This window comes from Physella acuta, unplaced genomic scaffold (genome assembly GCF_028476545.2).
Source record: "Physella acuta isolate Inbredline_101_S28 unplaced genomic scaffold, ASM2847654v3 ptg000904l, whole genome shotgun sequence".
Classification (NCBI taxonomy): domain Eukaryota; kingdom Metazoa; phylum Mollusca; class Gastropoda; family Physidae; genus Physella; species Physella acuta.
In genome coordinates, this window is record NW_026732421.1 from 388,344 (window position 1) to 400,732 (window position 12,389).

Consider the following 12,389-nt stretch of genomic DNA (forward strand, 5'->3'; position numbering starts at 1 on the left):
GGTGCTTATCTGTTCACACTGTAAAATCAACCATTCTAAATGCAGTACTAGTATGGTTTTGCTAGGAGGGAATGGTGCTATTCTGTTCCTACTGTAAAATTACTTCTGCAGATGTTGGTTGGTCATTATTATTATAAACTGATCATTGTAGTTTTTATTTAAATAGGCCTAACTTATGCACTGTAGTTATGCATATGGTTAATAATGTAGTTCTATTACTTCTAAAAAGAAATAAAATTTAGATGTTTTATCATAATTTCAATGAATAGATTCAGTTTACAATTTTTGTAGTGTCAGATATTTTGTTGTTAATGAACCACTAATTATAATTATATTTGTTAAATTCTATCTTGCCATCTAAAAGTAAAGTTCCCTTTTCAAACCTAACGGTCTATAGGGCAAATGAAGTAGAGTTCACTTGTTTATGTGACCTCGGCATATGAAGGGATAGTGTGGTCATCACTATGCCCAGCCGCCTTTACTTTCCCTTAAGTGAGTTGGGTGGACTCATCTTGCCATCTAGAATCATAAAATAGTCTGAGCTGAATTTTTTTAGTTATCTGAAATTTTATGCAAACCCATAAATTGATTTTAATAAGATGAAAGCTGCTTTTCAATTAAAACAATTGACATAATTGATGTATTCACAAACACTAGTTGATTAGCGGACTTTAAAATATTTGAGATTATGTTGTGGACTGCTGCCATGAGTAAAATCAAATTTACCTCTAGTTCCTTTGTAGATGTACATGCACTTTGCTCATTTATGTGCAAACCAATGATAACTTTATGAATGCCCCGTGTGATAAAATTGTACATAAGGTATGTTTTATTGTGCATTTGTGTGAAGCATGATGAAAATTTTGTTCCAGTATTCCATTCTTAAGTCTGTATCAATAAATCATGCCTCAATTAGTGGACTAGGGTAATTACATTTGAACATAAAAATAAAAACAAGCTTCATTGGTTTTTTTTTTGTATAGTGAGACACCAAATTGGAGTAATGAGGATTTTTATTATTATTGTTTGAAGTCTGAAAATGTATAATAAAATATGTGAGCAACATACATTTTGTTGTTAATTCTAATAATTTACACCAACAAAGCAATACAATAAAAACATCTTTAATGGCCTCAAAATGAAACAAGGTTTCCTAAACTTAACAATTCCCTCATTTCAGCAGTTGCCAGAGAACTTAACCACAGAAAGCTTGTTGAATCTCCACTAGTTACCTAAGCCAGAACTTCCCAATATTAGTGAGAATTGACAATCAACTTGCCTTATGGGCCAAATAAACATATGGCCCTATATATTAAATATTGGTCATAGGACATTTCAGGAAGGATGCTCCACTTTCTGGTGTTCACATTCATGCTCAATCCAGACACACACTATTTTTTAGAACTATACAAAAAAAAGTTCTAATGCCTATGCAAAATGTATATTTCAATTAAATGCATAGAAATCAATTTTAAGAAATAGACAAGATACTTAGAAAGATTTATTAATATTATTCTCAAGAGGCTGGTTTCAATAATTATCAAAGTAAAAAAAAATATATGCATATGAACAATAAAGTATATCAGAAGTCTTCCCTAATCATAAGCATAAATTATGAATGGCAGCACCAATAATTTATTGTTAAAATATCTGCCATAAGATATTAAAAAAACTTCTGATCACAGAGTAAAACAAGAACATGCAGATAAACAGAACATTTACTAGAAACTAATAGCAAATTAAAAAAACAAATTCACATACATGGAATTTATTTTAAGAACACAATAACAGCATTACATTAGAAAAACGACAAAATACAACATTAATCCTTGCTGCCACTCCTTGACCGAGATGCTCTTCCTTCATCGCCTCCATCTCTGGCTTCTTCATCCACATTTGCGACAACATCTGCCCCATTGGACTGTTGCTCTGTGTGATTTTCAGATGGTTGTCTGGGGCTTTTTGACCTACTTTTAGACTTTGATCCTGATTTTGACTGTGGCGTCCTAGAACGAGATCTGTAAAACAAAAACAACAAAATGTTAAATATTTAAAAAGTAAAAGCTTTAACTAAAAATAAACATTAGAAAATGTCTGCATTGCTTATACCTGGATTTGCTTCTAGATCCACTTTTCTTCCTATCTCTAGATGTACTTTTGGAGTCTTTTCTTCCAGGAGAAGCACTTCTAGATTTCTGTGAACCACTGAGAGATCTACTCTTTCTATCACCAGATCGACTTCTACTTCTCTTGTCATTAGATCTGCTACGTCTGCGACGATCACGGGACCTGCTACGGCTTTTGCGTTTCCTGTCACGGGATCTTGACCTAGATCTGTTACTGAAATAAAAATAAAGCCCTGTAAGATTGGCGTAGATTAAAGGACAAAGTAACTAAAAACCAAAATATGAAACCAAAAAGACACAGCAAATGAAAGAATAAATTCCTTGAGTTTGCCTGTCTAACCTGTACCTCCGCCTTGGTGATGGTGACCTCCATCTTCCACCTCCCCCACCACCGCCGCCTCTACCACCTCCACGTCCTCCCCATCGAAGTTCAGGACAGTCTCGTGCCCAGTGACCAGTTCGTCGACACCGAAAACACTCATCGTAGCTTTGTGAAGAGTTGTTATCATTCCTTTTCTAAAATTATGAAATTTGGCAAATCATTTCAGGCTACAAATAAAAAGAAACAAATATTTGAATAAAATCAGACTGTCTGAAATTTTTAAAAATTTCTTTTTAAGATCATTCATGAAAGACTTACCATTCTCCTATCTTTACCACCTTTGGCCCACTCAACAATAATGCTCTGTCCATTGAGTTCTCTGCCATGCTCATATTTCACACAATCCTAAAAGGAAACAACTTTTTGTCATCTACCTATTAAAATATTTTTACTAACCAAAAACGCGCAAAACACATCAAAATTCTATTAAATATTTACCACACTTTAAACCCTAAAAATACAAACACGAGAAGACAAAAATGAAAAAATTAACTGACATTTCAGTATATGTAGAGATCAAAACAACCTTAAAACGACAAGTTTCCAAGCTAAGCATTGTGCCCAATAATATACTTAAAAAAAAAAGTATGCATGTAAATTTTTTTAAAAATATCCATATAAGAAAATCCGCTAGACATGTTGAAGTGTTTTTAAAAACTAGCTTTTTCCTTGTGTCTACAAAATCTATAAAGACAATTCAACATTGAAATCAGTTACCTGCTTATCATCAATTATTTTAAAGACATTACAGAAACCTATGAACCCAATAAATACACTATGCCTGTGTTACACCATTAGTTAGTCAAAAAATAAACACAAATATTTAGGACAATGAAAAAAAAGACAACTATAAAGACAAACATACTGGCGAACACTTTGGAATCTTGTATTTTTAGTCACAGCCCAGCCACCAAGGACACAAAGCAAAGTAGGTCAGGGTCACTTAGGCTAGCGATTGTAGCAGATAACCAACAAGGTAGCTGGTCTGTCTTACAAGGCTTAGATCACTCCAGACTGGCAGGTTACACTAGACTATGGAACAGCTTTGGTGTGTGCTGCTGTACTGAGGCAAAACCTTCTTGGGCACAGAGTATGTTGATGGCACATAAGAAAAGGTTGACACCATGTGTGTGTTGCATCAGCCAACAGCTCGCTTCTTTTACAATCCTAAGTGAATTACAGCAGTCAAATCTGATTTGACTTTGTGGGGGGACTAACAAGACAAGGCTTCTTGTAGAATCTTTCATTTAGTTTGCAAATTAGTCTGACAATGACTAGCTATGAATAAAAAAATACATGTAACTGTTAACTAATATCCTATGAAACATCTACTTTTTATCTAAGTTGTTTCAAAATATAATTCCCTGAGCTTATAAATTTAGAATGTAAATAATGTGATTAAGTATTGTCAGATCACTTTAAACTGATAAAAAACTTGCAGGTATAAAGAATGTTAATTTTAAATTTTTTTTAAAACTTACTCAATTGAGATAAAATAAGAATTAAGTCTGTTGTTTTCAACAAGTAATAAAAAACAAACTATGTTAAAAATGATGTCAGCGGTCTGTCACTGTGCAGAAGTGAGTTGACCAAGGTAGCACTTGTAGTGACTGACTGGCAGACTCTGACAAAGGCAGATGAAGCTAGGCTAGGCAAGGTGGCAGTGGCTAGGACAAGGACCACTCTCAACTCGGCTCCCCCCCACAGTGGTATGGGAAGGAAAAGATGCTGTCTGCAACGGTAGTGTTGGCTAGGAAAGGCATAACTCGACAGAGCGTGGCTTATGAGTACATAGGGCTGGACTGCTTGACCGGATGAAAAAACACAACGGTATTGTCAGTCATATGGCAATAATCATATGATTGGTCTATTTTATTACTTAATTATTATATAATTATGTGGATGAAAGCATGAATTAAGAAAATAAATTGTTGTTGAATTGGCACATGAGTAGTACTGGATGCTATGCACTTCCAACAAATCAAAATGTTGATCTAATAAAAACCAATGGATTTATGAATCATTTTCATGTTAATGGCAAGATGAAGTTGTACCTTAAAATTTCTGTAGTAAGGTTTATAAAAAAGACTGAAACTTTCATCCACATAATATTTAGAAATAAGTGTAATATTAGAAATATTAATACTGAAAATGCTTACTGCATTAAAAGCAAATACATTTGTAGCTTCAAATTTAAGTTAATGTCTTAATTTTCTTCTAAATTGAACATAAAATTACTTATGAAAAAGAATATATTAACCAGATGAAATATAATGTATTTAAAACATAACTATATAAGGCATTATAATAACTCTACAGTTAACCTACCTCAGCATCACGTCTGTCTTCAAAGTCAATAAAGGCATATGCTAAGAATTAAAAAGAAAGGTCAGCAAACAATATCCAAACCTGACAAAAAAATAAGTCCATTTTAACTAACCAGAAAGATTAGGCTAACTAAAAAAAAGTTTAGAATATTACATACTGCAAATAATAAAGGACTATAAAAGTACAATTCAAATAACCATAGCCACAACATTAGATGTTATACAGCCTAGGCCCAACCATTCTCAGATGCCTACAAGCTTCTCCTGTAGCCCCAAAGACAATAAGTCTTACCACAAAATGAATTGTACTATTACAGCATCACTGTATTTGCTGTTATCTATGAATAAGCATACTCACCCATTTCAGTTCCTGAAAAGAAAAGAAAAATATCCTTTAATTTGATAAGATGCAATAACATTTTTACAAAGCAATCTAGTACACTGTGTTAATTCAAATAACCTATATATAGTCTATCTTAAAGTATTCAACTTTAAATTAACCTATTCCATTACAAAGTATATTACTAACAAGTTACCAAAACACCAAAAGTTAGGCCTTGATTCCGGATGTGCAATAATTCTAGAAAAATAAGACCTCTGACAAAGTCACATGCCACCCAATGTTTTAAAAAATTTAACTTGCTTTCTGTTAGAATTTCCTAATTGTCACAATTAGGCAAACTTGGGGGAAGTTTTATACCAGTGTCCGATAATCGAATCTTCTCTAAACAGGGGTGTGAGGTTACTGGTAGTTAACTAATTACACACATGGCTTCTAATGTCAATGCTTACCCTGTCCCTAACCCCAACCCTAGGCCTACCATGTGCCTAACCCCAAATTCTAACCATAAAATTAGTCAAGATTACAATACTAACAACCCAAAAAACACCTATTTTATGGAAGTCTACAATCGGACATCAGTATCTAAAATATCTGCAAACTTAATTTGATAAGATTTTTAAAACAAAATTTAAGTCAGTAAAAACTACTGAAATAATTCTCAGTTAGGACATGTTCTTGTTATATTCATGATTTATGGCTGGACACTGGTACATCAAAACTTAGCCCAGATTGGAAGAGCATCTATTTTCTATAGTGTAATATTAAAATATTGAGTTCCAGCATAAACAGCCAGTTTTTATTAATCAATCTGAATGAGAAGCCTCCACCCATTAACAAATAATTCAAATTTACAAATTAAGATGCCATGCCATATCTAGTAGACTTTAAAAATAATTATCTTCATTTGTAGCTTTTGCAATGCTCTACTGAACTCTACTCTAATGTCTAGTTTAGTTTGAACACACCAGAAGAGAAAGACTAAAGAATTTTTAAATTGCTTTAGGCCTATTTATAGTATTTAAACCGTCTTTCAATGGTGAGGAACTCTGGTGTATAGCCAATTAAAAATTTGAACCGGATTTGTGGTTTGCCTTTGCCTTTGAGTGATATAACAAGTGTTGTCATGGAGAGGTGTGCCAATAAATATTAAAATAAGTAATTCAGTAGGGTAAAGGAGGGCGTTAAGAGCCACACTTTTTAGCACCTGTACATTTCTAAAGATTTCTACTAATCTAAGAATTTTTTAGTATTGAAAATATGGCAAAATTATTCTAACATATCTTACACAATATAAAAATAATAACAAAGTGTATTAAATATACTTTAAATGGGTTTAATTGAACATTTATTGTCATACCCCCAAAATCAGCATTTGGGGTGAAAGGAGCCGGGCAATGTATTATCTCCTAGTTTAGACTAACTCCGCAATAAAAATAATTAATTTCTAACCCCAAAATAGTTAATGTTGTGTACACACACTTTAACTGATACTAGCTATCACTAGGCCCCAATGGGCCCAGTCTACAATTGATACAATTGCAGGTGTACATAGGGCCTAAGCCCTAAAGTCTAGTAGTTTACAGTAGGCACATTAGTATGCCTAGTGTGTAGCTAGTATACTAGTGTGTAGCTGTCCAGAGTTAACATTCTTGTATGTAAAAAGGGGTGGTACTAACTAATCTGCCTTAATGCTTTCCCCTGATAAGCCATGTGTGCTATACATTACATAACATGACATGGAGGTGAGAAATGTTGAGAGGAGAGCAGTTGTACTGGTTTCCCCTTTGTTCTCCTTGCTGGACCCTGAGGGCCATAAATTACATAAGGAGATGCTATCTCTGGTTGGCTGAGATCTAAGAACTTAGTCCATGTTACCTACAAAGAGATGAAGTTTTATGGTGGGTTAGATACAGGTGGGGTCTGGCTATCATGGAGGTGAGAAATTGTGAGGGGAGAGCAGTGGTACTGATTCCTCTTTGGTCTCCACCCTGCTAGACCATGAAGGTCATATATTACATAATATGCCACCCCAGATTGTCTGAGATCTGTAAGTGTAATCCATGTTACCTACAAAGAGATGAAGTTTTATAGTGGGCCAGAAACTGATGGGGGCTGGGTATCATGGGGGTAAGAAATTGTAAGGGGGGAGCAGTGGTATTAATGTGTCTGTTTACTTCCCTGCTGGACCATGAGGGTCATAAATTACATAACATACCACCCCAGATTGGCTGAGACCTAAGAGCATTTATTCCTGTTACCCTTAGGGGTAATAAGTACGTGTACCATTTTAAAAATTACCTTGCTAACATCAGATGGCTGAATTTTTACTTTTTAGCAGGTTAGAATTGTATTTCTATCATTTAGACACAAGTCTGTTTAAGAATTAATACATTTTGTGTTAACTATTCCTATACCAGTGGTCTAATAAATGAGAAACTTGCACTTAGGGTTTCAAGAGCCACATAACAGTATCTGTTATAACTTTTCTAAACAGGCAAGCTAGTGGACAAAATTAATGTATTCATGTAGATTTAGTTATTATCTAACAAATAAAACCATTATGGTAATGATCAGTCAAGTTTTACTCTGATAATGATAAAAACTTTATAGCATGGTAAAATGGGACAAATGTCGGCCATTTTGTTTTGGCACCAATAATCACTGTGCGAAAAAAATTCACCAAAATAAAACTATTCTAGCCATAGCTATAAAAATAGTGTTATACTGTACAACAACCAATGCTCTAATACAGGAACAAAGAATGGGCTTGAAAAACTGATTTGGTTTATTACAAAGTAAAGTTTCCCAAGTTATGTCTATTTGGAAAAAAAGTTCACAAAATGGTTTTATGGAGATGACAAATTTTAGGGAAAGAGCAGTGGGATTAAATCCTGTCTCATCCTCTCCCCATTGGACCAAGTGGGTCATAAATTACATAAAATGAATCCTCTGCTTCTCTGTTACCAAAAAAACAGCAGTGGTTGTTACCTCAGAAGTAGATTAGCAGTGTTATTGGGGGTTTTGTGGGGGTGGGGTGTTGATTAGGGCCTAATACCACACGGCTCTTAATGCCCTCCTTTACCCTAAGGCCTACTTCAAAATTAGTTCCTAATGGATTTAATATTGATGTCCATCTTAAGATCACTCAGTGGTCATGTTTAAATTGAAAATTGAGTAGAGATCTAGATCTAGAAATCTAGCCTAAATTTTAGATTTAGAATCTAGTAAGAAAATCTACTAGGCTACATGTCATAATCATCCAGAAATAAGTCATAAGCATATTCTCATAATTGAGTAGAGGATCTTTGCCTAGCTAGGCCAATGCCGCTGCCGAGAAAATCGGACAAATCGGCTTTTCCCTACCCCCTGCATGTTTAACTCTGTTTTTTGCATGCTTTTATTGTGTTTATGTTAACATGTTATACATCATTCTGTTCGTAATTGAACAACCTTTTTAACTGTATAAGTTTGATTTCTGTATTATTTCAGACGTTGAAGAAATCGCCGATTTAATCGCATTTTTTACCCCCCGCGGCGACGTGCCGATTAGGGGGGAGGCTTTTTCACCTTTTTAAAAGAGGGGTGTTACTTAGAGTCTATAGACTCTTTGAGTTTTCGTACTACAACAGTGAAACTTGGTAGAAGAATAGATTAAATGTTCACGTATAACGCTCAAGGTTCTTAGGGAAAATATGTTAAATACTTTTGGAGATATCGAACGGCAAAGTTGAACTAAGTTATTTGGGCTATTAATGAACCGATTTTTAATTTGAACCTTGAGCTGTATTCCTGAAATCTCGACGTTTATTAATATGTATGATATGTCATATTAGGCCCTATAATAAGGACGTCTATAGACTTTGAAGTGGACCGAAAATCAAAACATGACGCGCCGACCGCTGTCCGACTGAACCGCTCGGCTGTGCTTCGAATCGCTGTGTTTTAAATATGACGCGCTACAATTTTTTTTATAGACGTATCGAGTTTACGTACTACAACAATCAAATTTGGCAGACGAACAGATTAAATGTAGACGTACAACGCTCAAGGTTCGTGGTCAAAATAAGTTAAATACTTCGGGAGATATCGGCCCGCAAAGTTGAACTAAGTTTCCCGGTCTATTATTTGACCTATTTTACATTTGAACCTTGAGCTGTATTCCTGAAATCCCGCCGATTATTTTAATGTATGACATGTATTATAATACCTCATAATAAAGCCGTCCATACATTTTAAGACAGAACGAAAATAAAAATTAACGCGTCGGCCGCCGTCCGACTGAATCGTGATCTACACATCGTGTAGCACAGCCGAGTGTGTGGTCACGTGACGCTAGGCGGTTGATCCGATTGGATGAGACTATAAACAATTTCTAAAGATAGATAGTGTGTTCTCGTGTTTGACTTGTCGGCTTTTGCTATTTTATATTTAAGTAGACAGGCATGTTTCATAACTTTGTTTTAAACCATTGAAACGGCAAAAAAAAGTCGTAATAGTATTTACTAATCGTCAAAATTAATCTTCTTTAGAAATTAATCCGGATAGCTGCGACCCGACCAAACAATGCTCACGTGATTCGCGTAACGTTTCATTATTTTATTGTGTACATTACTTTTTCGTAAAAATGGCTTTAAAAAATAAATTAAATTTTACCCCGGGCTCTTTTTTTTCGGTTGACTTAAAAATTTTAAAACCCTTAACAACGTGGAGGCTACTACAGTACTAGCTTGCCAAATCGACCAAAATGGGATGGGGTGGGTATGGGGAGTCACTGACCATCCTACACGGTATGTAACTATTGTAACACCGTATGTAACATCCATAGCCTCACCCCGCCCCCACTACTCCGTGACGCGACAAGCCGAGGGTCGGCGCCTTTGATGTTGTATAACACCCGTACGGTACCCGAGCGGCTCGCGATGGTTTTATACCCCACCTCTCTCCCCCTTCACTTTGTGGAGTTAATGTTACTAACCCTCGGGCATAGTTTAGGAAATCTTCCCAGACTTTTGTCTCTAAAATTACATAATATTCGTCTGAAACGTTCATCGGGTTGGCCGACTAGCCTATCTTGCCTCGTGTTTACGTAATACGGCAATAAAATTCGTTGGTCAGAAAACCTGGTTAACCACGTCTGATTTCACTAAATCTAGGCAAATGCTGATGGTGATAAACGTCTGTGTTTAGGCAGACACGGGAAACTTTAAAAATGCCTAGCATCTACTACACACAGTCAAGCACTCAAACACGTGCTTTTTTCCCAATGTAATAGGCCTATGGTAGGCCTACAAAATACACAAGCTTACAACTAGCATAAACATTGAGCATATATAAATCTATGTTATAGACCTATAACTTACACTACCTTGTACAAGCTAAAAAAAAACAATTTTCCTCCAATGTTTATGTTATTAAAATTGTAAAAATGAGCAATTTTTTTTGTGTTTAAAAATATTACAAAATTATAATAAAGCACACTGATTCTGATAAGACACATTTGTAACTAGGCTAATTCTATAGAAGAAAGTTGTATCAATGGTATGACATTTAAAGTAACAAGAAATATAAATATAATAAGATATGCCTATAATTTTGGAATAGAGTAGGCCTGTACGATTGCACATAGATTACATAACATATTTTAAGAAGTTACATCATCACAAATATACTATTGTTATAGCATCCTTCTCTTTGTATTAAAACTGTATTAGTTATCTTTACTTTAAGTAGGCTATTCACTTAAGTTAACTGACAGTGAGCAAAAGAGATTTTAAAATAAATACATGGTAAATTATGAGCAAAAGGTGCGAATTACATAACCTGACCTTTATAGTTTTGTAATAATGTTTGACCATTTTAAATATCACCATTAGCTTCAGCATATACAAATGTCATATTATGGTTTAAAACAGTGTTTAATTTAAAGAATGACTTCTTATCACACGGATTATCAGATGTTGTAAAAAAAATTGAAGGGGGGTATTACATAATCCATGAAATAAGTCTGTTATGTAATCAAAAGACACTTTTTAAAATAGCATCATTGGATTCGGCATACAAAAATCTACAAAATATCATAAAATGACATCAATTGGTTAAGTCTGCTTGCTTTTATACCACTTTTAGTGAAAAACTCTTAAAAATTTGGTCCATACCCTCCCAGTATTTTTCCTCTTTCAGGGTCTACCCCGGTTGTCTGAAAAAACTGCTGTTTTTTAATGACAAAAAAATTCATAACTTTTTTGTTTATGGTCAGATTTTGAAAATTCAAACTGATCTGTAATCAGATTGACAGCCCCTATCCAAATATGTAACTATTATATTGTTTTACTGAAATTAAATTTTTGCATTGGCCTAGCTACTTTGCCCTAGCTAGACTTTAGATCTACATTCTGGTCTTGTCTACAGATCTAAATCCTTGAGCTAGATCTAGATTTCTAGATCTGTTTTTGTGATGTTTGGCTTGACAAAAAAGTAGGTCAAATAAATTCAAAATGGTCTCTCTACAGTTACTACAGTACTCTACACATTGGACTTGGAGCTTTAGTTTCTTTTATAATGGATAGATCTAGAAGTTTAGTATCATCAAAATACACTTTTTAAATTATTTATATTATATTTTAGTAACGAATCATTATATAATATATACATAAAGTTCAGACTAGAAAGAAAGAAAGAAACCTAAAGTGAACGATTCCCCTCCGCGTTGTCTATCCCAGTCTTTTTGCTAAACCAACCCAGCTAAAAATAAAAACTCTGGAGGTAGAAGTTCAGATACAGTTACTAGTTGTAAAATAAGATCTTTTACTTACCATATTTAATGTCACAACGTAACAGTCTTCCATAGGGCTCAAAGATTTCTTCTAAGTCTCTGGTTCTAGTGCTTTTTGATAATCTACCCACATAAATCGCACCGTCTCGCCGCGACATCTTGGAAGGAAAGGATATGACGTAGAGTTTACTGATTATTCTGTCAGATTTTTCGCAAACTGTAGGCCCAGGTTATCAGCATAATATTTTACTTTACAGACACTTCTTTTAAAGAATATAAAATGTTTCATGATACAACATTATGCAACCGAAAAATCAAATTCATTGATTAAAAATAGAGTCTATATCAGATCTGTGTTAGCCTAAGTGCAGTCGAGGTTTTCAATGATAAGCGGATAATTTAAGTATCCGAATAGACAAAGTTTATTTATTTTTTCTTC

General features: G+C 34.4%; 1 protein-coding gene across 2 annotated transcripts; it reads right to left on the reverse strand.

The window, feature by feature from the left end:
- Nucleotides 1–1,108: 1,108 nt before the first annotated feature.
- On the reverse strand, nucleotides 1,109–12,146 carry LOC131953078 (serine/arginine-rich splicing factor 6). 2 transcript variants are annotated; one of them, XM_059316109.1, is made up of 7 exons: nucleotides 11,991–12,146; nucleotides 5,194–5,205; nucleotides 4,837–4,877; nucleotides 2,767–2,853; nucleotides 2,473–2,642; nucleotides 2,110–2,340; nucleotides 1,109–2,018 (listed from the first exon to the last, which is right to left on the reverse strand). In XM_059316109.1, exons 1-7 carry the CDS (start codon nucleotides 12,106–12,108, stop codon nucleotides 1,823–1,825), a joined length of 855 nt encoding a protein of 284 aa, XP_059172092.1. In that variant the 5' UTR covers nucleotides 12,109–12,146; the 3' UTR covers nucleotides 1,109–1,822. The 2 variants fall into 2 exon arrangements, with proteins under 2 accessions (XP_059172092.1, XP_059172091.1); XM_059316108.1 differs by having other exon boundaries at nucleotides 2,467–2,642.
- Between the last annotated feature and the right edge of the window lie 243 nt (nucleotides 12,147–12,389).